The sequence below is a fragment of the Equus caballus genome, chromosome 5, assembly GCF_041296265.1.
Source record: "Equus caballus isolate H_3958 breed thoroughbred chromosome 5, TB-T2T, whole genome shotgun sequence".
Classification (NCBI taxonomy): domain Eukaryota; kingdom Metazoa; phylum Chordata; class Mammalia; order Perissodactyla; family Equidae; genus Equus; species Equus caballus.
In genome coordinates this window covers 65,473,572-65,498,753 of record NC_091688.1, presented here as the reverse complement: position 1 = coordinate 65,498,753, position 25,182 = coordinate 65,473,572, and the positions used below count along the sequence as shown (strand labels likewise).

Genomic DNA, 25,182 nt, shown 5'->3' with positions numbered 1-25,182 from the left:
TTATCAGTAACAAGACATGCATTTCACCTTTATGGCTCTGAAAAGATTTCAGGAACTGAAAACAAGAAACCAAATATGAGAAAAGATGCTCCCATTGCTCTTATTGTTCAGCGAATTCCAAGGGTTTTGGGAGCTGTGAGCAAGGAAGGTGGATGAAGACCAAGATATATCTGAATGACCAAATATATTTATTATTTTTATTATATATTTATTATTTTTATAAGAATTATTTGTTAAATTTATATTTTTAATAAATTATTTACTAAATTAAAGTTTTTTGATTATTTATAAGAAATATAAATCACAGTATCACCGGCTATTTATGCAGCTACTCCTTGACCACTGCCTCCTGCAAACATATTTCAGCCACTTAAGTCTCACTCGCCTTAAAAATAATGTGCTCCTTGGGGCCCCTTTTCCCCTCTGATCGTGTGTGCTTCTCCTCTCACAGCTAAATTTCGTGAAGAGTGTCCACCCCCTGCTTCCATTTCCTCACCCTCCCTTCATCTCTCATCACTGTCCCATGTCTTATGCTCCTGTGCTCCCCGGAAACTGCCTTCACCAGTAGCCTCCATGTCTCTAATTCCAGTGTTCACTTTTAGTCCCTGCCTTGCTTGTCTCTAATCAAAATATCTGACACAGCTGACTGCACCATCCTCTGTAAAATTCTCCTTTGCCTTGGCTTCCTTGACACAATGTTTTTCTCCTAACCCCATACTAGGCCTTTTTGCCTGTGTGACCAGGCCTTGAAATACTGGAGTCAGCTGGCATTCTGTCTCTGTCCTCCTTCCTTATTCATCCTAACTCTTTCCTTGTGATCTTATCCTCCTCAATGACTTGGATCACCATCTATCTGTAAACTAATGACTCTCTATCTGTTGCTCCACTTAGACTTGCTCCTAAGCAGGAATGTCACCACGGGGATGTTGTGTATGTATATGTGACACTCAATGTGTCAGAAGCTCACTCACAACCGTCTCCCATTCTTACTCTCACCAACTTGCATCCCAAACCCTATTTATTTCAGTGTGCCTCTCAGGAAATGGCATACACCTGCTGTTCAAGGCAGAACCTGGGGTTTGCCCCCTCTCACTTCCTGACTTCCTGAATCCACCAAATCCTATTCAAACAGGCTCTAGCTTCATGTCCTTCTCTCTAATGCAGACGACCCCAGCCTGTGACCGTCATCTCTCAATCGCACCATAGCAGTCACCACTCATCACATCTCCACGCATGCACACTTGACCTCTTCCAATCCATTCTCACATTTCAGCCAGAGAGGACTTTACAAAATGCACATGAGATTATGTCACTGCCTGCTTAAAAGCCTTCGATGGCATCCCATGGTTAGGATAACACCCCAAACCTCAACATGGCTTGGTTTCTGTCTCACAATGCCATTTCCCAAACTCAACTCTCCAGCTTATTCCAACATTTTTCAGTTTGTCCAATGCTTCAACTCTTTCATTTCTATGTCTAATTAATTAATTAAATATTCCTTACACATTAGATTTTAATATCCATGAGGTCATGGATCTTTGCCTGTTTTGTTCACCACCATATGTACAGAAATCAGCACAGTGCCTGACATGTATTTGGGAAATATATGATTCATTTATTCAAAAACCATTTTTTTAGTGCTTAATTTGTGTCATGCTCTATTCTTGGTGCTGGTGATAATAGAAATAATATTTTTTTAAAAGAGGGACAAAACTCTCTGCCCTTAAGATATTCTAGTAGAGAGAGTAGAGAGAGTATATTCTAGTAGAGAGAGACAGAATAAACAAAATGAGAAAAATATATAGTACATTTGAAGGTGATAAATGCCATAGAAAAAATTAAGGAAGAGGAAGAAGAAGAAAGAGAGAGAGAAAGGTGGATATTTGGGGCTAGAATACTCCAGCAAAGGGAAGAGCGACTTCACAGGTCCTGAACGGGTGTATGCCTTGGGAGCTCATGGGCCAGAAAGGAGGCCAGTGTGACTAGACCAGAAGGAGCCAGAGAGCAGTGAGAGATCAGTGCAGAGACACAAAGGGCTCCATGACACAGTGCCTTGCAGGCCTGTGGGAGCATTCACGATCTGTGCAGTGGGCAGTCACTGAAGCATTTTCAGTAAAGGACTGACATGGTAGGACACAAATTTTAGCAGTCTCACTCAGAAGGCTATGTCGGAAGAGACTGAACAGGAGTAAAGATGGGAGCGAAAGTGCAGACAGGCGGCTCCTGAAACAATCTGGCCGATAGAAAACAGCAGCTCCAACCAGGGCTGTGGCAGAGAAGTTGAATGTGATACATATTTTGAAGGTCGAGTTGACAAGATTTGCTGATGAACGGGATGTTTTGTATGAACGAAAGAAGTCTCAAGGATGATTCTAATGGCTTTTACCCTGTGCAAATGGAAGGATAAAGCTGCCATTAGCTGAGATGGGGAAGAATTTGGAAGGAGTAGGTTTGAACGTATTAACTGTAAGCAGCCGATTAGACATTCAAGACATTTCATGCTGATCAGAGTTGCATTTTTTTAATTAAAATATCACTTGTCAAAATGCCAGATACATTTTAGGGTTAGCCCTATCCCAAAACTTAGCCCTTTTAGGCTCTGGCCCTACCCCAAACTTTATAGATATCGTAAAACTAGTATAAGGGGATACACTAGCTTGGGACAGTCTGTGGTGCCAGATCTCCAGAGCTGCTGCTGTCTAGATATTTACTGTGAGCATCGTTTTAAAAATCTAATAAGCAAAACATTCCTGGTTGTGCAGAAGGCTTGGAGCTACTCTTCACTCTAAAGCTTCCCAAACTCAGAGGCATTAAACGAGGTTTTCTTGGCCAAACCATGTGCCAGGTCCTCTGATAAACCATCTGCTAGGAATCTGTCCTTCTCTAACACTGAGCCAAGTGCTCCAGATGGGGCTGTGAAAGGACTCCAGTCTGGATAAAGAAGGCAAAGGGACAACCATGGGCATGTTTTCAAATCATTGTGCCTGGGCCACCAAGGACATCATCAGATAATGTCCTTTTAGGCCTTCTTAGAATAGTAAAATCATTGCTGACCTAAGAATGGAATACCTAGCCCAGCCAGTCCCTGAAAGAACCTCTGTGAATAAATGGGGAGCAGATGCTGCCCTACAAGTAAAGTGAAAAAAATCACAAAACCCCAACCTGCTGAAAGACAAAAGTTTTACCTTAAACTACAATGTTAAATGGGTGAGTGCATTTTCCTTTCTTAAAATAACTTGCTTGCTAAGGAAAAAGACGTGCAAATTTCTCAGACTCAAAAGTGCAACTAAGGAAAATAGCCAGGTTCCAGAGATAGCCCACCATCCACCTACAGGTTCTTATGACAGACCCCGGGGCGATTAAAATTTTAGTGTCCCCATTTGCAATAAGTGGTCCCCTCTTGAAGGAATCATGAGCAAGAGCTCCAGTTGAATTCCTGGGCCGGTCCTGGACAGCGCCTCGCTTGCTCTTCTCATATTGAATGAAAGACTAAGTTCCCCATGCTCAGAACAAGGAACATCCATCAAATAACCAGCTTGGTTTCTCAGTCCGTGAATCAGCTCAGAAGACCAGTCACCAGAGAGATTTCCAAACCTTTCAGGGACAAAGGCAGCAGCAATGAAATGGGGTCAGAGCCCTTCCAAGGGGGACTTTGAAGACAATAACCTGCATTTGAATGTAGGATTGTTATGGGTTTACTGTTTAAAGATTCTCTCATTTAGAGTAGATAGATAAGTGATACACTAGGTAAATAAAAATAGATGGAGTAATTTTACTTATCAATTTATTAAATAACGTGATACTCTCTTATCCATCTAAACGTTTAAAAACAACCAAACTAGTTCAAAGAGATTCTGTTCTTCATCAATATCTAGGGTAGAGGTCCAAATGGCGATACCCCTAGAGGGATGCATAAGAATCTCAGAGGGAGAAGTTACTTGAAGAAAATACATTTGCCTCCCCCAACCTGGAAATTGTGATCTGCTTCAGGTGCAGGATTCACACCTCCATCCCCTCAAAGATATGCAGGGGAGCATGGGAGTTCCCAGGTGCACTGGGGCAGACACATATGGTGAATGAGTAGATGTTTATTCATTGCAAGGTACAGTTGTACACTTGTCTGTGATTGAAAGTGACAGTCCTGTCCTGAGAATTACTCATGAATCGTGCCATGACACTAACATGCTAATCATGTATTTGGAAGCCTAACCAGAGAAGCAGCAGAGTATAGTTATGGCAGAGGCTGAGGTCCTGGCTGGGCCACGTGCTAGCTGTGTGATGTTGATGAAGTAAAGAAAACTTGATGCTCCTCAGTCTCGTCATCTGTAAAGTGGGAGGTCATAGCACAGCTCTCATAGGAAAACAAAGATGAAATGGTTTAATATGTACAAAACATTTCAACTGGTGCCTGGCACCAAATAAGTGCTATATAGTGTTTGCTCTTTTAATATTACCAGCATTGTTGACATAGACTCGGATTCTACACCTACTCTGACAAAGCACTGGATTAAAAGGATGTAAGCTAACAAGTTGCCCATAGTGTCCTATAACCTGCAATGACTGCCACTCTGAGGATGCCCAGGAAACTAGGGCAGGACAGGGTATCACAGAGTGCAAGTCGGGCGGCTTGGAGACTCCGCTCCAGAGGGGAGAAGGAGCTGGGAGAGCTTTCTGGCTAGAGGATAAAGACGGAGCTCAGATACATTTTCATCTTCTGCAGAAATTCAAATACAGTAGTATCATTCTCTCTTCTACCATCCCCCATCAAAAAAAGAAAATAATTCTAAAGATTTGTGGCATTGGTGCACAAAGTCAGAGAAAAACATAAAATTCTCAGCTTTTTTCCTCATCTGTTGATGTTCGAAACAAAAACACAACACATTTAAAAATTTTGCATGTTAATGATTTTAGTAGATTGAGCCATATAAAACTGCTGATTTGGGGATCAAATAAGACAAACTATCAGCAATTGTTGTAGGGGTCAATTTACACGATGTATTGGACATTGCTTTCTGTGCAATACACATTAATTGTTATTTTTTATGCTTTGTACCTTAAGGCAAATTTATTAAAGGGTATGTTTAAAAAGATGTGTTTGAAATAAAAACATTTCAGGGTTGACCTTTGATTGCATAAAGATTGAGTTTGCATAAAAACTTCCAAACATTTTGTCTCACTAATACATGGTGCTTCTAAAATTGGAAGGGACTTCAGAGTACACCTTTTCTAAAGCTTTCTTTCTTCTGATGAAGAAACTGAGTTCCTGAGGGGTGAATGTATTTGGTCAAGGTAACAGTCAGAAAATATCAGAGCCAAGAACAGCTCTCAGGTTTCTGAGTTCCTATTCCATTTCCTTTGTGGGAAAATCGAATCTCTATTGTCTGGAAATTTGTCAAGCGGAAGCAGGCTGTGTTCATAAAGAAGCCACATTCATGGTGTGGATAACGCAGGTCTGAGCAGATCTGCTCTGACCTGAATGCCAAAACCCACTTTCTCAGGTCCTTAGACAGCCTCCTGATTCTGGGCATAATAAAACTTGAAAGAAATACCATTCTGTACCCAAGAATTCTCAGACCACTCAGTTGAGTGACACTGATGTCACAATATCCAGGAAAGAAATGTTGAAAAAGAGTATATAATTGCATCCTCCATGTTTCCATGCAGTGTACCCAATGTTACCTCTGCTTTTCAGAGGAGGAAACAGGTTATGAGAAGCTAGCAGCTGCCCCCAATCAAGCATGTCTGTGTACATTATCACAGAAAGATGGGGCCGCCTTCTGCCAGCTTCCAAATCTCATAGGAATGTACTCAGCTAGGAGAACTTCATGGGAGAAACCTGGTCGCAAGTTTGGAACGTGCCGTGTTTAGCCTTCTAGCCTCCCAAATTGAAAAAGCATAAAATAGAGGTAAAGTCAGTCCTAGAAGGAGGCACTGTAGGGAATGCCTTGTGCTGATTGATTTAGGCCTCTTTCCCTGAACCAATAATAGTGCAAGGAATGGGCATATCCTAACGGGCTTAACCACTCAGGGTTAATTTCTTGAACTGAGGGTTTTGTCCTCTCCTGAAGTATATGGGCTGGGTGCTGGGGATGAAAAGTAAAATACCCCAACAAAATCTGCATATTGTTAGGATGGGGAAAGGGGAAATGAGTGCTGGGCAATCAGGCAACATATATGTAGTATGATGGCCCACATTTGGATATCCCATAATTTATTAAGAAGATTCACCACTCTTGTACATTTGTGTTCTCTCTGATTTTGTTGTCCCTGAAACAAACACCTCTGGAGCTCTATCTGTGCACATCCATGATTAATTTCCTGGGATAAATTCCTAATGTTGAATTGCTGGGTCAAAGTATATGAGTGTTTGACTGGTCTTGATAAATTTTCTTCTAGAAAGTTTATTTCCCATTGGTCAATAACCCTCATAATCCTGGGAGTCTTGCACATGAAAGTGTGTGTGTATGTGTTTAATCTTTGCTAATTTTGTTTGTAAAAATCTATGCTTCGCAGATAACATTCCACAGTGGTGTGGAGGAATACACAAGGCCACAGAAAAATATGTCACATCTTCGTGGAGCCACAATTCTTTCAGATTTACAGAAATTATTATTTCTACACTTTATGATATCTGACATAGAATGAAAAATCCATATGAATTCCATCAATGAAACATGAGTCCTCAAAGGAATTTCCTGTTTACAATGGGCCCCACCCATCTTCGCCCTCTTTCCAAGCTTCCTCCTAATACCAGAAATACAAATTCACTTTTCTCTGCATGAAGAGACCTTGGTAGAAATTTTGAGAAATAATTTCTCTTTACCAGGACTTTCCTATTATAATCACTCATCAAATAAAGCTGTGGCTATGCAAGGAGAGAAAAGCCCTGGATATAAGGATCTTATTCAGAGGCAGAAAGTAGGAGAAAGATCAAATGGTTAGAAGATGCTATAACCTGACATCAGAGGACAGTAACCAAGTAGTTTCATCATGGACAAAGAAGTTACTCCAGAGGTTTAATGATAGAGCAGTGGCCTACTATTTCTAGTGACAGACAGAATCCAAGGCTTCTGCTTTCTGCCACAGGAAATCCCAGCCTGCAGGGAGATGAGGCCTGGCTGCTGCATGTGCTACTGTCATAGGGAAACCCTTGTTAATTCTCAGCACAAGCCAGTCCACAGACTTTTTGTGATTGTTGAATATCATTTATCTGATTAAAACGGCTTGAATTGTTTTGCTGATGAGAATCACTTGGTATTTGAAATCCAGTGATACTCAATGAAAATTCCAGTGGTCAATGAGGAGGAGGCAATATCCAATTAAATTCATTTATGAATACCAGGGGTCACTGTGAAGGCATCATTGATGGGTTTTGTGCTCCTCAATTAATTTTCCTAATAAAATTACTATAATAAAGTTACTATGTTTCCTTCTGGGCCATCCCAAATGTATGAATCCCAAAACAGGCCAGTTTTAATGCACTGCAGCTAAATTAAAAATCTATGTCCTCATGGATCTTAAGAAAGACAAAATACAAGAGACTTCAAATATTCAAACCAAGTGGTTTTCACTTGAATGAATACTTACTATCTTGCTAACCTTAATGCACAACAGATGAAGAATTTGACTGCATCCTGCTGAGTGAAGAGTGCCCTTTTTGCATGTCACGGCAGGAAGACATCCCTAATAAGGTGTAATAGCATGGTGGTTACATCTGGACTAAGACTAGTTTTCTCCCCTATAAATCTGGATGCAATAGCCTGTGTGGACATTCTCTGCTTGCCCCTAGATTCACTCTTCACCATGCCATAGGCCATAGGAAGCTGATCTTTACGGACTGCACCAATCAGCATCCCTTGACCTCTGGCTTATGACTGAGTTTGGACAGTGGGAGGCCCTGGCAGAGGTGGGAGGATGGGAAACATTGAAGCAAAGGTATTTATTCCCCAGCCTTCTCTGTTGGGCTGTAGGTTGGCAGTGATTTGTTTCAGGCCCTCTCCTCCAGCTTCCTCCAGCAATTCAAGTTCCTAAAACCACTCATTCTTCTTGCTTCTTTGGGCCTAGGTATTTGTTCTCCCCTGTTGCTAGCCCAGAGATGCTTCACCAAGCCTCACTGGTTTCCTTTAACCCAACCCTAAGCTCTATAAACAGTCTCTCCATTAAACTCTCCATTACTCATGTGCCATGTGTTTCTTGCTGGGACCGTGACAAATGCAGCTCTTGTAGATTCTATCAAATCTGACATTCAATAACAAGGAAGTAACTATAACAATAGACATTTCATAAAGAATAGTTAGTGTCACTAGCAAGGATATTTATTTTTTACTTGTCATAATAACTATGTTAGGTGGATTACGGGAGGTCTTTGGCACTCCTGACTCTTGTGTGCAATAAACATTAAACGTCTTGTCTATCCCTCCAATGCCTAGCAGCTTAACATGAAAAATCCAAAATTACATGGACTTTTTATAAAAGAAAAAGTATACATTCCTTACCCGTCTCCTTGTAACCAATCTCAAGAAGGAGAACCAAAAGCTCTTAGATTCTTCTCATATGAGACCAGACAGGGCTTTACAAAATATAGGGATATTCAGGGCATTAGGTGTTGGACATAGTGAAAGCTATTCATGGAGAATTTTAGGTAGTCAATGAATCTCCCAGTCAGGGAAGCAGAGTCACTATGAGTGCTATGAGACAAGGGCTTTATTATAGGGCTTAGAGCTCATACAATAGCAGAGATGAGGGTCTGGGAAGGGGAGTTGGAGGAACAGAACATGAGTCGCTAACTATCCCTCCTGAAACTGGTGCAGGTGTGCAAGTCAGAGTTTGCAGGAATATCTGAGAAGCCAAACACATCTAGCCATGGGACCATGCGAAGGAAGCTTGTGGAAAGGTCTAGGAATCTGTTGCCTCTACGTAACTACCACCTCTGTGGATCCACAGTCAAGCATCTGGTATTAGGTCTGTCACTGCTGTTGGTCAATAGAGCCAGCCAACAGGAAGAAGGGCTAGAGGCAGAGTAAAGAAGAGTCAGGCAAAGCTGGCAACGGTTGGGCTCTCCTGGGCCTATCCATCACCACCCATATAACCATGAGACCTTCTGAGAGTAATGGCCACTGTTTCCTTTCTATCTTCCAGATCTCACTCATGTTCCATCGTTGGTTCTTACTTAGAACCATACAGAGAAGGGGATTCTGCGAAATGTGCTTCCCAGATTAACCCAGCCAATACAGCATAATGCCCCACAGTTCATTCCTTATCAACTTGGCATCTTTACATTCCTCTTTAAGCATATTTAATTTCTAAATAAAGACAATAGCAAAATCATACTTCTGACTAACATGGTACAATTATTTGAAAATATGCAACCTCTCCCCCAGAAAGAAGATATGCAAAATCTCCTATGTCCCTTTACCCACCTTTTGTTGACATTCACTCCTCTTCTAGTTGAGTCACACTCCTACTTTGATACCTGTAACTTAAATACGGAGATTAAATACCGGGTAAGGTTATTCACTATGAACACATGTTATGTTAGTTAATAGGAGAATAGAAGAAAAATTGGTTAAATTGCCTATCTATCTATCTATTCATCTCCGTATTACCTATTTATCTATTTATCATTTATTATCTATCTGTCTATCTATCTATCTATCTATTCAAATATACTTATATTAAAGCAAGGAAGAAGAGTTTATCACTTTTACATTTCTCATTTCTGCAACTAGTCATGTGATTATAACTGGTATTTCCAGCTTCCTTCTTCCACTATTCATTCCATATTTCTTTTTTCTGAGCTGGTCAAAGTTCCTTGCTGGGTGGGGGTCCCCAAACTTTCATGTATGAAAGGTTTGAACATTAATGGAGCTTACTATTTTGATTTGTTGTAACTTTCCATTAATTTTTATCACAGGTTATGGGAATACTAACAGGCACCCCCAGAGAAGCTCTGATTTTAGATGTACTCTTCCCTGACCCATTGTGTAGCAGCAACTTGATTTCCCCTTGATAGTCAGGTGCCAGTACAGTAACCTCCCTTTTTGCCTGTTGGTTCACTGGCTTAAAGAGCCCAAGAAAGCCAGGTGGAAGCCTTAACTTCCAGTTTAATGGATTTGTTGAATCTCCAGGTGGAAGCGTTACTGTCTTGGGAACTAAGGACTCTTAATCAGTTTAGCCCAAAACTAAAGGGATGGGAAGCAAAAATTTCACCAAGGGGCCACTAAGGGTCATTTTGAAAGGACCCACTCCCATATCCATCCCTTGATTTCCAGAACTGAAAATCTTTGCTTTGGGAAAAACAGCAACATATATTGGCCCCTGTTTTGGGGTACAGACTACATACTGGCAGATATTACCCTAGCTTTTCAGTGTTGCCAGCTAGCTGTAACCATAACTGAATCTTGAGTTCTGTCAGGTCAGCTGCTACATCATGCTGGAAAATATGCTAATACCAGTAAATTCTATGAACATAAGACCATTGTTACAGAATTAATTTGCTACAAAATGAATTTTTGGTCAGAAGCAATGCTCTGTAGAATAATAAATAAGACATTCTATAAGTTCATAGATGGTGATTTTTGGCAGAGGTGAAGAAGACAAATCCATGTCCAGAAAAAGTGTTTATTCCAAGGAGAACAAAGCACTGCCCTTCCATGATAGAAGTGGTCCAAAGTAATCAGACGTCTGGGAAATGGTGCCATATTTGGCACTCAGGACTGGTCCTCATTGTTGGTGCGCTGGGCACTCAGTATGGGCTATGGTCAGATCAGCCTTGAAGAATGGAATTCCATGTGGCTGAGCCCACGGATAACAACACCAATAACCAAGGTTTAATCAGGAAACTAGAGCCACTATGACCGCTATGGGATAAGACATTTATTACAGAATTAGATCTTATATAATTGTGGCAAGTACTAAGGCTTAGAAGTTACATCCAGACAGGAATGTTGGAGGAACCAAGATGGAGTCATCAACCAGTCCTCCTAAAGCACTTGTGCAGGATGGACAAGTCCAGGCTTCCAGGGAAATCTAAGAGACCCTACTGGAGCTGCAAAGGGGAAGCTTTTTGATAGGTCTGTGGGAAGCTGTGGCCTCTGTGTAGTTTCACCTATGTGGATCCATAGCCAAACCTCTGGTTTTGAACCTAGGAGTCAGGTCTAGTAATCTGAAAGAAGAGCTATGTAAAGAATGAATGGAGAAGAGAAATGGCAAATGGAGTCCCCTGGGCACCTCTGGATCTGTTCTCCACGTATTTGACTGCAAGGCATTCCGAGAGTAATGCCTGTTGCTTTACTTCTACTTTCCAAATCTTCTACAAGTTCTTGTTTTGCCAACTCTACTCTGGAGACCTAAAGGGAATGGGATTCTGGAAATTGTAGTTTCAACTTAGCCAAGTTGATATGGCACAATCCCGCATGTCCTCAGAGAAAGAATGTTAGCTAACTATTCATTTATTCATTCATTAATTCATTTGGACAACAAATATATTGTGCCAGTAACACTCTAGGCACTCATTTTGTGGAGCTTAAAACAGCCTTAACGAACTTGAAGAATAGTGGGACAGATATTATAACTAAATTTCAAGCACTTAAATCCATAATTATAAACATGATAGTGCAGTGAGAGAAAATAAGGTGGGCCCATGAGAGAAAATGACACAGGAGGAACCACATGGACTCCGTGGTCAGAATACTTTGCTGAGGAATGATATCTATGCTGATACCTGAAACATGAAGAGTGCAAGGAAATGTTTCAGAGAAAAGGAAGAGAAATACATTTCAAAATGTCTTGAAAGAAGTCGAGAACACTTTCTACAGCCTCTTCCTCACCTGCCATTTTATTTGGAATCCACTCCAAAAAGAGTTTTGTTTTACCCCTTCACTAAAACTCATGATGTCGGGGTTACCAGCAAACCCCTAATTGCCAAATCCAGTGGATAATTCACAGTCCTCGTCTTACTTGATCTCTCAGCATCACTTGTGCAGCTGATCACCTCCTCCTTCTTAAACCTCGTCTTCATCTGACTTCCAGAACACCATTGTTGACTCCACTTAGTAGAATGTGCTGTGCTCCATGACAGCGAGGGCTTTGGCTAGTTCACTGCCACATCTCTGGTGGCAAGAACAGTATGGCACATAGTAGGCACTAAATGCTTTTTGAACGAATCAAAGGACTCCAAGAAGAAATAGCTAGTGAGATAGGAAAGGGAACAATAGGATTCTAGAAGCTAAGTGAAATAATTATTTCAAGAAGGGAGATGTGATCAGCGATTTAAATGCTCTGAGCATTGTTTTTTGGATTTGGCAAGGGAGAGGTTTGTGGAGGAGGTTTTGGTGGAGTCCTGAGGTCAGATTGGAGCAGGTTCGAGAGAGAACAGAAGAGTTAATGGCAGCAACTCCAGTCAGCTGTTTTGAGGAGTGTTGCTTTAGAGGATATCATAAAATGGATGATAGCTGAAGGGGGAGGTGGGGGGAAAGGAGGTTTTCCTTTTTATTTTTTAATTATTCATTTACTTTTTTTTAAAGAAGGATATTTGTATCCTGATGGGAAGGGTCTGGTAAAGAAATGAAATTTGAATTTGCAGAATGGAGAGAGGATCATGACTGGAGTGACGTCCTAGGGGACAAGAAAAGGAATGGGATTCCATGTGTAAGTGAATTGGTGGCTTTGGACCAGAGCAGGGAGAGTTTATGTGACAAAAAGAGGGAAGGCTTTTGGTGCAGATGCAAGTAGATTAGAAGGTGTGGTGGGGAAAGCGTGTGGATGGTCTTCTGTGATTTATCTCCGTTGCTGGAGTCTCCTTCTCTACCTGCACTGTAAACACTGGAGTGCCCCAGGGCTCAGTCATTGGCTTGCTTCTCCTGCCACACACGTTTGCTAAAATGATCTCATTTAGTCCCATGACTTCAGATATGCTGCTCAATTATCCTGCCTCAACCTCTCTTCAAACTACAGACACATACTCAACTGATTATCGGATATCTGTGCTTAGATGGCTAACAGGCATCTCAAGCTTAGTGTATCTAGAACTGAACAGCTGATTTCTCACCTCCCTTCCCAAATCAGCTGCTCATCTTTCCCCACGCGTGTATAACTCCATGTACATGCTTAAACATCATTTAAGCCAAAAATGTTGACATCAGCCTTAATGATTCCCTTTTTCTCATCATTCCACATTCAAGCTATAAGCAAGGCCAGCACTGACTTCAAAATATACCTGAAATTTCAATACTTCTCACACATGCGGTGATATCATCCCTGTATGAGCCACCGCATTCTCACCCAGGTTACACAATAGTGCTTTTATGATCTCTCCACTTCCACTCTTTAGTAAAACTTCCATCAATAAGCCAAAATGATTCTTTGAAAAAGCAGATCTGTTCATGTCACTTCCCTGCTCAAAACTCTCCAATGGTTTTTCCAAAAATAAATTCTAAAGTCCTTTTCATTATCTGCAAAGCCTTAGATGATTTGGTCCAAGATTAGCTCTCTGACTCATCATCTGCCAACCTTTCCCTTGTTCACTCTGTTCTAGAAACACAGATCCACATGCTGTTACTTGGAAGTTCCAAGCCAAGCGCACCCCACCCCAGGATTCTGCACTGGCTCTTCGCTCTGCTTGCAGTGCATCACCTTGATATTCACATGGCTCTTTCTCTAGCTTCTTCAGGTCTCTGTTCGAACATTCCCCAAAGAGGCCTTCCATGGCTACCATGTCTAAAGCAGTACTTTCCTCTTACTATCTCCTTTTCTACTTTGATTTTCTTCATTGTATTTATTACTTCTTGATATTATGTCATGTGTGTTCATTTATTATCTGTCTCCCATTCTTGCCAATATAAAGTAGTTCTATCAGAGCAGAGAATTGTCTGTCTTGTCCACCACATATCTCCAGCATCCACGCATACAGGACAGTACCCAATACATGCATTGCATAAATGGGAGCTGTTGAAGAGTTTTGAAAAAAGATATGAAATGATATAACCAAATATTGGATGGGGGCAAAAATGGGAGCCAGGATAGCAGTTGGGGCTCTTGCAATTGTCTGGGTGAGGTGAGGTTTACTTGGAGTCAAGTGGAGGGAGTGGAGATATTAAGAAGAGACTGATTCAAGTCTTCTGCCCTTCAAAGTTGTCCACCCCAATTTTGTTTGAGCCTTAGTTCTCTGTCCCATTTATAAATTTGATTCCCTGGCCAAATATTTATCGAACGTCTTGATGCAGAATGATAGAATGCCAAAACTGGGTTTAGGCACAGAGATGACATGATTCCTTCATCCTACAGATGAGGAAACTGAGGCTCAGAGAGATTAGAAATCCCACTCAGAATCTCTTGGCTTGTTAGTGGAAGGAGCCAAGACTAGAACCTGCTTTGCCTTATACTCATTCTTGTGCTATTTTCACCCCATTAGCCGTATTGCAGAATTGTCTTAGAAAAAAATGTGTACTTTTAACATCCTAAGAACTTTGAAACTGCTAATTATGTTAAAAATAACCTGCCATGTGATTACAAGTTCAAGTTTGGCTTTTGCACAATTTTAATTGTATCTAGGGCTGTGCTGAGAAGTCCCAAGAGAGTCCCTCAGATTTTTGTTTGGGTCCTTCTGCTCAGTGGCTTCGAACTGATGGGGCGGCAGCCAAGACATCATTCCAGGTTCGTTAATGTAGGGTTTATCCCTCCCTCTCCTTTATGCCCTCTAGGATATCTACTCAATTTCGTCTTTGAGGAAGGACCTTAAAAATGAGACTATGTGCCGTATTTTAAGGAAAATGCAAAATAAATCAGGTAACATGAGTAGACCAGACAGACTGAATAAAGGTAAAGAAAACAATTTTTTTCCACATTAATGTAGATTTGTTTCATCACATATCATTAATGTAAATTTTAACCTTCAAACCACCCAGGCAACAATATCTCATCACTAAGTGTAATAAATGCTGAGGGCATTTCCCACCTCTTTACAAAACTCCAGCACACCTCCCTCCCATCTTCTTCTTATGCAGGTCTAATTCGCACAGAATTCAGGAGTGTTTCATTAATTCATTTAAATAGGTTGCTTGTTCCTAATAAGCTCATCACGCAAAAGTACTTAGGAGTTTTCCTCTCCTGGTGAGAATATGTGTGATCCTGACATACAGGGTGAGAAAAAAGGGGTAATTCACTTGGGGCTTATGGCCTGAGAAGCTAGAAAATACATGAGTAGAAGTTGTGTTGTTTCTAGTGGCCACTACTTTAATTTCTATCAAAGTCTGGCCTTCATTTACACCCCTTGAAGCCGAGCAGGACAGCCCCTGGACATGTTCTGTGGAGAGGCGTGGTTTCAACCTCTGGCACACTTTCCTCTTCCCATGTTGTACCCTCTCCCTAGCAATCTCTGCTGAAGTTTTTGTATTTTTTAGGAAGCTCTTTAGTAATCTGAGAATATAAGGAAGAGAGCTGTTATGGGTGGAATTGTGTCCCCCCAGAATTCATATGTTAAAATTCTAATCCCAATACCACAAAGTGTGACCTTATTTGGAAATAGGGTCATTGCAGATGTAATTAATTAAGACGAAGTCACACTGGAGAAGGGCGGGACCCTAATCCATTACGACTGATATCTTTATAGGAGGGGAAATTTGGACACACACAGGGAGAACGCCATGTGAAGGTTAGTTATGTACAAACCAAGGAACTACTAGAAGCGCGGAGAAAGCCCTGGAACAGCTCCTTCCCTAGTGCCTTCAGAGGGAGCATGGCCCTGCGGACACCTTTGTCTTGGACTTCTGGAGGCCTCCAGAACTTAAGACAATACATTTCTGTTGTTTAAGGCATTCAGTTTGTGGTACTTTGTTACAGCGGCCCTAGCAAACCAGTACAGGAGCCACGAATGGAAGAATGGCAAACTACGGATCGCACAGGTCCAGTCGATCTCAGTCCACAGCATCGACTGTGAGCTTTCGAAATGTGAATGGGATCATGTCATTCCTCTGCTTAAGACCCTCCAGAGGCTCTCATCTCCCTCCTTACCAGCCTGCAAGGCCTCCCCGATCTGCCCCAGGAAGCTCTCTGACATAATCGCCTCTTACTCTCTTCTTTCTCATTCTCTCCAGCTGCACTCGTCCCTTGCTCTTCTCCAAACACTAAGCACTCAGCTAATTACATATTTTTCCTCTCTCACTTAAACTTGGTGTTCACTCAAAATTCATTTCTTTGACCACCCTCCGTAGAACAACACTCTCTTCACTTACTGTTGTTTTCCTCAATAACACTTATCAGTACCTATGTACTTGTTTATTGCTTGTCACCGTCTGCAAGGATGTAAGCTCCTCAAGTGTAGGAAATAGGTCAGGCTTGTTGTTGTATATTCAAAGCCTTTGAATGGTGGAGTACATCAAAGGAGCTCAATACATATTTGTTGAATGAATCAAAAATTGAATGAATGATGTGCCAGATACTTGGGGATTTTATAATTTTAAATTTTCAACAGCTACTTCCAAGGCATGCCTGGTCACTGCTTCCACTTTTCTCTGTTACTGTGAATTGAGTCAACTTCCTAAGTGTCTGAAAACTCTCTTTCTCCCTCTGTCTTTCTCTCTCCCAACACTGAGCCTCAGGAAGGGCATTTCCTATATGAGAAAAGACAAAGAAAATGAGCTCCCCTGTGGAGACATCTCTCTCTTATTTATCCCTGTATCCTCTGCAGAGCCTGGCACACAGTAAATATTGATTTAAGGAATCAACAAGAAATTGCTTTTCACAAAGAACTAAATTTTGGTCAGCTAAATTCTTCCAAAGTAACCCATGCTTTTCAGAGGGACCTCATGCTTGGCTTCTGTGATCTTTCAATTTACCCATCTGTGGTAAGCAGCCTCTAGGATGGCTCCCAACCATCCCTTTGTGCTGGCCTTCATGCATTGTGTGATCCCCTGCCCACAAGAGTGAGCTGCATTTAGTAACTCACTTCTAAGGAATAGAATAGAGCAGAAGTGATGGGCTGGCACTTCTGAGATTAATTTATTAGGAGACTAGCTTTCATCTTGAGTGTTCTTGCTCTCTCACTCTTGGACGGCTTGTGTCAGGAGAAGCCGGCTGCCATGTTGTGAGGCAGTCACGTGGAGAGGCCCACACGAGCGGGTCTGGAGGCAGATTCTCCCCAAGTCGAGCCATGAGATGACTGCAGCCCTGGCTGACACCTCGATTGAAGCCTCATGGAAGACCCTGAGCCAGAAAACCCAGCTAATCGACTCCCCTATTCCTGACCCACAGAACCTGTGGGATAATAAATGTTTATTGTCCTCAGCTGATTAGGGTTAGAGTCATTTGTTACGTAGCAGTAGATAACTAACACCTCTTGTACCACGTTTGATTTGTGGTCCTAACATGTCATTCTTAAAGCATTATTGATGTGACAAGTTACCTCAAGATGCTTTTTCCAAAGGCTAACATACAGACAAGAGTGTTTTTCATGTCCAAGTTAACAAGTTTGTAACATTTATTTTTGTATGTATGTTAAAACTGTTGGCCAAAATGCAAATTAAAAAACTCTGTTGTTCATACACGTTGTCTCATTTAATCCTCATGAAAATCCTATGAAATAAGGTGCTACCATTTTAACTACAGAGAAACTGAGGAACAAGCAGTGTAAGCAACTTGCCCAAGGTCATAACAGTGAGTAAGTGGTAGAATTAGACAGACGGGTTGTATGACTGAGACCTTAACCAGTAGTCTATGCTGCTTCTTAGTGTGAAAGGTAGAGAAGAATATTAAAACAGGTCAAATTGCCTCAAAAATCAGGACTGCTGTAGAAGAGTTACTTAACCAGGACTAGAGTTTTCATGATTAAAAGATGAAATGATATCAATCTTTGATGAATTCCCAGAAAAATTGAATGAGATAATATACACCAAATGTGTAGTATACTGCCTGGCACATACGAGTAAAAAAAAAAAATATATCCAAATGAGGAGACAAATCGTAAATTATCAGTGAAAAAAACCCCAAAACCTTTCCCTTTCTGAGGAGAGGTCACTGAAGTCACTAGAAAATCCAAAAGCATTCACCCATCAGACTCTTGTTAGATTTATTGACGTATTTCAAACTCATCAGTACAAGATGACAACAAGATGTGCAAGAATTGTGACTCAGCCGCATTCCTACCTGACCTAGGATCTCAGCAGCTGCCGATGGTGTAGACAGCAGGTCCCCAGAATAATTCTCAGAAGAAAGGCCTTGGAAGGTGCAGAAATAATCCTAAAAAATCAGAAGCTCCATACACTGCTGTATCATAGATGAATGTAAAAAGTATTTATTTGACTTGGAGCCAGGACATCTGGGTTTGGATCTTTACTTGGTGAGTAGTTTCAATCTGTGTGACTTTGAGCAAGTCAGATCATCTTAACAAGCCTCAGTTTCCTCATCTCTAAAATGGAAAGAAAGTAAGGTTGCCCTGCCTGCCTTTCAGGGTTGTGCTGCTCTGACTTTGATGAGATGAAGTAGCTGAAAAGGCTTTGTGAGCTGTAGATTGCAAATGAAGGGATATTTATTTTTATTTTTTATTATGATTTGCAGAAGGAAAATATATGCTACATGTAGATCATTTGTATTTCTGCCCCTTGTGGGCATGGAGCAGTAATAACTGAAATGCACTGCTGCCGTGGCGGAGGTGCTGGGCTGGTGCCCAGAAGCACACATGTGCAAGCAATTAATTCAGAGAGAGGTTGTGTCACGGCACCAGCCAACAACTGGCCAGTCTCCAGCGCTACCACCAGCAGCTGTGGTCTCTGAGGTTCAGTTGTAACCACGCACACAGAACTCCACTGCTAGCGTCAAGGGGCAGAGCACATTTAGCCGTTCAGCCGTAGAATCCAGAGGTAGTGCCCACAGTCCCTACACCCTACACAGGAATGCACTCCACAAACAGTCCCTGACTTCCGGCATGTGCCAGGGGATAAGTGTCAAGGATACCAGTGCGAATAGGGCAGATCCACGGAGCTGCCCTCATGCCACTTACAGCCAGGAAATGATCATGAAAATCAATTGTGAACACAACTGGACAGACACTTGACTTTCATAGTTAGTGCTAGTATACTTTAAAACCTCTACATTTTGATGAAGTCTTTGAATTTCTTTACTCTGAACCATGAAGAAAAACAGAATTTCCCAAAACTTTGGACTAGGATGGAATTACCAGTGACCAGTTAGCCCCCTTGTTTTTAAAGACCCTGTGTGCTCTGCCCAGGGTCACTCAGCTGGTGAGAGGAGCCAAGGCCCAGCCAGCAGATGATGGGTTGGACACATCAGCCATTCTGGAGCTTACCTGCCTCCTACTCAGGACTCAACATGGACCCCGACGTCTATCAGTGGGCAGCGTATGATGCGACTTTTGTGTACATTCTATTTCTGCACTGAGGCCTCTCAACATCTGGGTCACTGTGGTTTCATTGTGCCCGGAAACTCTAGAACTTTCTGACAGAGCCAGAGTCTAGAGTGCTTCAAAAGTTGTTTTTCGTTTGTTTGCTGTCACTATTTCCCCCAATCCTGTCTAATTGATGGCACCTAACTAGAGACAGGATTTCTTTCACCTTGTTTTTGGGACTTGTTCATTACTCACAATAAGATTCCTTCCCAAGTCTGCCAGATGTGAATGCATAACGTTTCTAATCAGAGTCCAACTGATCCCAGAAAACTAGTTTCAGTGAAAAATGAGGTGACTAATGGACTAGGTCTAAATGGTTATGAACTGGGTGAAAGTTCCATTTTCCCAGCCAAAATAATGTGGAGCTGTAAAATTCAACTTCTGAGACTGTTTGTGGGTTTGCATGCTAATTTTTTGGAACACATACCTTTTATTCCATCTATAATTTGAATGCTCAATATTAAACCATGTGTAAGAAATCAAACATTAACTCTAGTATTCAAAATAAAAGCTGCAAGTACGTAATTTGATTCCTGGGTATTATATAGTCCATAAACGGAAGGAGATCAACATTTCTTGAGCACCCACTCTGTGCCAGGCTCTCGGCTGGGCATCTTTTTCAGTGTTATGGTTTCTTCTGCATAAGAGCCCTCTCAGACACTTACAGTTATCCCTTTATTACAGAAGAGGAAATTGATGCTCAGAAAAGCCAGTGACAAAGCTGGGGTTTGAACCCAGATCTGACTGATGCTAAAACTCCCACTCTTCCTGTGATATTAAACGATTTCATTTCCTTCCCAGAGAGACCGTCTAATTTAAAATCTGCAGAGTTTTGCCCCTTAATCCAATAAGTGAGCCTGAATTATGCTAAAGGAATTCAAAGATTAATATGGCAACTACCCAAATTTGCCAGCAAATCCATCTGATGATGACAGTGATAATAATGACAAAAATGGTTCAGTATAAGTCAGGCGCAACTCTAATTTATATGTATGATCTCGGTTGAGTCTCACAACCGTCTTATGAAGTGGCTGCTATTATTATACCGACTGGCTGAGGCTCCGTGTGGCAGGGATGGGATGAACCCAGATATACAGCCTGACATCTGGGGGTGCTGTTATCATTCTCTATGCAGCTGTCAAATTTTTTATTATTTTTATCCTTTATTTTTTTAGGAAGATTAGCACTGAGCTAACATCTGTGCCCATCTTCCTCTATTTTATATGTGGGATGCCTACCACAGCATGGCTTGCCAAGCGGTGCCACGTCCACACACAGGATCCAAACCAGTGAACCCCGGGCCGCCGAAGCGGAACGTGCGCACTTAACTGCTGTGCCATAGGGCTGGCCCTATACAGCTGTCAAATTAAATAGAACAAATCAAAGCACCTAAAGACTAACTACTGACATATTTCTTACTTCAATAACTTGACGGAAGACAAAATACTTGAATGTTTAGAGGATATAGTCCCGTGTTAACTAATAAATAAGGGGAGAGTTCACATCACGACTGGCAGTGGAGGATGACGATGATGACCTCATACAAGGTCGAAAAGTCACATAAATGTTAGTATGTTGAAGGGAAGGGATAAAACCAAGACACCAAAGGAATCAGCTCTTCAAGTCAAGGGAGGAACGGCTGGACAATCCACTAATACTGCGATGAAATAGGGGGGATTTTATATTTCTGAGCATGGCAGTGCTGGTGATGTCAAGCAGCCACCACTACTGTGAAACTGGCCTTTTCTTGCTCCACCACTGCCCACAGCCCCCAGGGCTGCTCTGCCAAGGCAACCTTGCCTCCAAGTCTCTCTGGTTTAGCAGTTCTTTTTTCTGTGCAAAATTTGAATCAAAATAGAAAAAACAAATTCAATCTCTGACACCAATCTCCCCAGGCAATATTTGTTTGAGATTTTCTTTTAGGAGGCAGGAATAGAAGAATGTTCCTGAATTCTGTGTTAATCTCCAATGGTTTGAACCACAATTTTGCATCCAATCACTTCTTCTTAGCTATGTAATCTTAGAAACATACCTAATCTCTTTCTCGCCCGCTAAGTGTGGTAGTGGTGACACAGTGGTTATACTGAGGCCAGACTGCCCAAGTCGGAACTCCGGTTCTGACACTTAGTAGCTGTGTGATCTTGGTCGAGTTGCAACTTCTCAAAAGGCCTCAGTTTCTTCACCTGAAAAATGGAGAGGATATAAGGAGGGCTCCACCTTCTGGGGCTGTTCTAAGTTAGTGCACATAAAGCATTTAGAATGGTGTGCGGCACACAATGAGCAGGCCAATAGATATTATTTGCAACTATTGAGTATATTTTATAAATCACTGTTCATAACTTAGGCAGCCATCCTGAGCTAAATGACCAAAATTAGGGCTTCTATTCCCATGTTTATTCTGAGGTTGGTACACGCTGAATTATGGAATTGTTCAAAGGAAAGAATCTTCAACTCCCAAGAAGTCAATTTAATGCGAGTAGTAACTATTTATTGTATTGACATATTTACAAAATATTACAAAGTGAAATACCACTTTAATTCGGCATATTACACAACGGCTGCATACAGGCAAGACAAAGTATATGAAAAACATTTACTTCTGTCTTTGGTATTAGAAATCTACACACATCCGCAACATTCAAAGTTTCCAATACAAAGTATTAAACGTAGACAAAGATGTAATTGGTAACATCATGAAAAGGGGCTCCAAGATCCTCTGCTGGGAAACCCCCAGGGCCACGAAATGCAGCAGGAAGACCAGACACCAATTGTAAGAAAGGGAGTCTACAGGCTAAAGCAACAATAGAAGAAACAATACAAGCTACAGGACCATCCACAGAAGCGTTTCCATTTGTGCGAAGCTGCTCTCTCCACAACATTTGGCTGACAGTAACAGACGAGACGTTCCCGAGACAGAGAGTCGCAGATAAGACCTTAGAGGAAAGAATCCACTCCAAGAGTCCAGCTTGCGGGTATAACTTTACTGTACAGAACATTTTATAAAATCCATTTTTGTGATCATTTACACATATACAAAAACCTAACTGCTTTTAGCAAATAATAATTGTTCTAAAACACAATCACAGTTTACATAATTCTGAGGTAAAGGTCCTGAACCTACCCTATTTGAGAAGTCTAGCTCACAAGGGTCTCTAGAGGGGGACGTGTCCACTGAACATCAGGTTCTGGCACTCAAGTGGGTCGGGAAGGGGCAGGCCACACCCACCGCGTTTCAGAGATGACCCCAAATGTCAGAACTGAATCTTCCTCGTTTGGCTCTGTTAAGTGAATGCTTCTAACGTTTTTTTTTTTGTTTTCTTCAAACATGAAACACTCTCGGAATCTTTTCAGAACATGACTTCCGCTATGGAGAAAATATTTCAAGAAAGGGCCAAGTTAGTCTCTTAACTTGACTGTCTTGACTGGGGACTCTGTGGATCCAGGAAAAACATATTTAGACTCCTCACCCAAAAAGTGAATTCTTGGTCAAAAAAACCGCACCACAGAAGTGATCTTCCCACCAGTTAACACAGTGCAGAAAGGGCCTGCAGCTAAGAGCCTCAGTGAGAAGCTGGGAGCCCACAGGGAGGAAGAGCAGGGACGTGACCCTCCTTCTGTCTCAGAAATGCAGAAAGGACCCAGCTGTACTTTCCTCCCAAAATCCTCAACAAAGTTGTTTGTGCTACTGTAAACGCTCCAGGAAAATGTGGGAATCCACAAATACGTCCCAGGTGTTTTCTGGGGGAGGAGGAAAAGGCATATGTTAACAGACGTCGCTTCCATAAAATGACTAACTATAAATTCTAGTCTTGATCTGTTCTGTAAACAATGCCACCTTCCTCGGGTTCCTTGGGACTACCTAGAATGCACCGAGCCAGGGTTACTTCATAAAGTTTAGTGCATTTCCAAAATAACCCTACGAAATCATCAAGGTTGTGACGATTTAACAGGAAGACACTCTCTTTTATGTACTGTTTTTTTTTTTTATAAAGAAGTTTGCAAATATAATCAGGACATCAAAAGAATAATTAAAACCCCTCTGGGATATATCACTTAGGAAGCAAACCTGAGCATTTGCCTCTTCTATTTTATCACGAGTCACATCTGGGGGTAAAAGTGTTTGTCAGGCAATGAGTCACCCTGTGAGGCAATTTAAGACAAGTAATGCTGCTGGACCTTTCCATTAAGTTGCCCAAATGGCAGAACTCTAATTTTTCTTCCTGCTGGGAAAAGTAAAATTAAACTTCTGCTTTGCTGTATCTTCAAAAATTCTGGTGAATGGCACGTGGGAAGAAAGTAAATATGCGTTAAACATTTACTAATGGCTGACATTCATGGTGTCTAACTGGATGAAGTAAAAGGAAACATGAACGAATGTGTTTGCAGGGCTCTTTGGGGAGGAAAAGCTTTTGGCTTTGCCCTGGTCCCTGACAATGACAGACTGGCAGGCTGTTTCTTGCACAGCTCTAGGCAAGCCATTAATCTGTCAGTACCAGCATCTTTAGAAATCCCAGCATTAAGACTTAGGAGGGGAAAAGGAAGGAGGATGTTGAATAGCCAGAAATGCAGCTTTTTAAACACTTCAGTTAATTCACAATGCTATGCAGGCTTCTGTTTATCCCTTCTCTGAAATTTCTGGGGCAAGGTGCAACGCTGGATTGGAATTTATTCATCCTCTTCTACATATGTGGATGGAAACCAGCCCACCTGAAAAAGAAAAGCAACCAACACAGCAATGTGACTTTGCATCTGGCACCTCAAAGGGTTGAACAAACAGCCCACTTGGTTTTCTAACACCCCGATTAAGCTGGGGTTTTACGCCCATGGCAGGTGAAGAAGATTGGCTTAACTGCTTAGAAGCCTGATAGAGGGAGCGATAGAAACGGAGGAATAAAATAAGCATAAACAGTGTTCTAATCTGCTAGCACACAAATAAATATGTAAATTAAGTGTAATATGGGGCTCTACTACTTACTGCTTCCTATTTTTGCTATAAAACAAGATATAAAGACAGAGGTACTTCATCCATTCTTTCTAATTTACATCAGCAGCTCTCACGGATGTTTTGTACTCCATCAAAAGTTTATGCTCTGGGCTAGGAACTCAAACCCTTTCCCAAACAGGAAGCCATCAAACTTCATTTATGCCACTATCATATTCATTCAACACATTTTTCTTGAGTGCCTATTATTAGCAGCAACACCACCAGTCTCTGGAGCCAGGGCTCTGTGGGGTGACGGCTGCAATGCAGTACAGGGCCTTGTCCCCAGGACCACAGTGGGTGCCAGTGACCGCCCTGTCCCCTTCATCCACTGTGCACAAGCACATAGAGGGGACAACTCACCCTGCCATTTACTTCTCCTCTCCACCAGCCGTTTGCACTCATCTTCGTGTAAATCTTCACCACATCTCCTTTCAATAAGGACAATTCTCGCATATCTCTTGCACAGAAGTCATACCGAGCAATGGCAATGCCCAGCACTTTTGGACTTAAGACTGTAAAGAAATGATCGGGAGTCAGAATTCATTTGCAGTTTAACAACCATAAGAACCTAATCAGATGACTGTTATAGATGCTATCAAAATGCACAGCCGTGATTTCATTACAGACTAGTGATAATGGCACAGGAGCTTGAAAGCAGCAGAATTGCTGTTTCAATTCAATCAGGCGTAGTTACGTGCATTTCAGAAAGTTTAAAGAACCACTGTTCTGTTTTCACATTCTTCATAAGAACTTCAAAACAAGGACTAGCGTTTGTAAAAAAAAAAAAAAAAGTAAATAAATA

At 41.6% G+C, this 25,182-nt stretch overlaps 1 protein-coding gene and 1 long non-coding RNA gene across 5 annotated transcripts in view; both read right to left on the bottom strand.

Moving 5' to 3' along the window:
* Positions 1–19,416, bottom strand: part of LOC102151041 (uncharacterized) — a 55,800-nt gene extending 36,384 nt beyond the window's left edge. The window contains exons 1-2 of the long non-coding RNA XR_290328.3: positions 19,298–19,416; positions 9,420–9,478 (exon numbers count right to left, since the gene is read on the bottom strand). This is a non-coding gene — a long non-coding RNA (uncharacterized lncRNA). The remainder of the gene's footprint in view (positions 1–9,419; positions 9,479–19,297) is intronic.
* A 2,442-nt stretch (positions 19,417–21,858) lies between these two features.
* The window catches only part of VAV3 (vav guanine nucleotide exchange factor 3), a 353,022-nt gene continuing 349,698 nt past the window's right edge, over positions 21,859–25,182 (bottom strand). For all 4 annotated transcript variants that reach the window (XM_070267249.1, XM_023641523.2, XM_070267250.1 and 1 more), the window contains 2 exons: positions 24,741–24,892; positions 21,859–24,103 (listed from right to left, as the gene is read on the bottom strand). In XM_070267249.1, the coding sequence (XP_070123350.1) occupies positions 24,062–24,103; positions 24,741–24,892 (194 nt within the window). In that variant the 3' untranslated portion in view covers positions 21,859–24,061. The remainder of the gene's footprint in view (positions 24,104–24,740; positions 24,893–25,182) is intronic.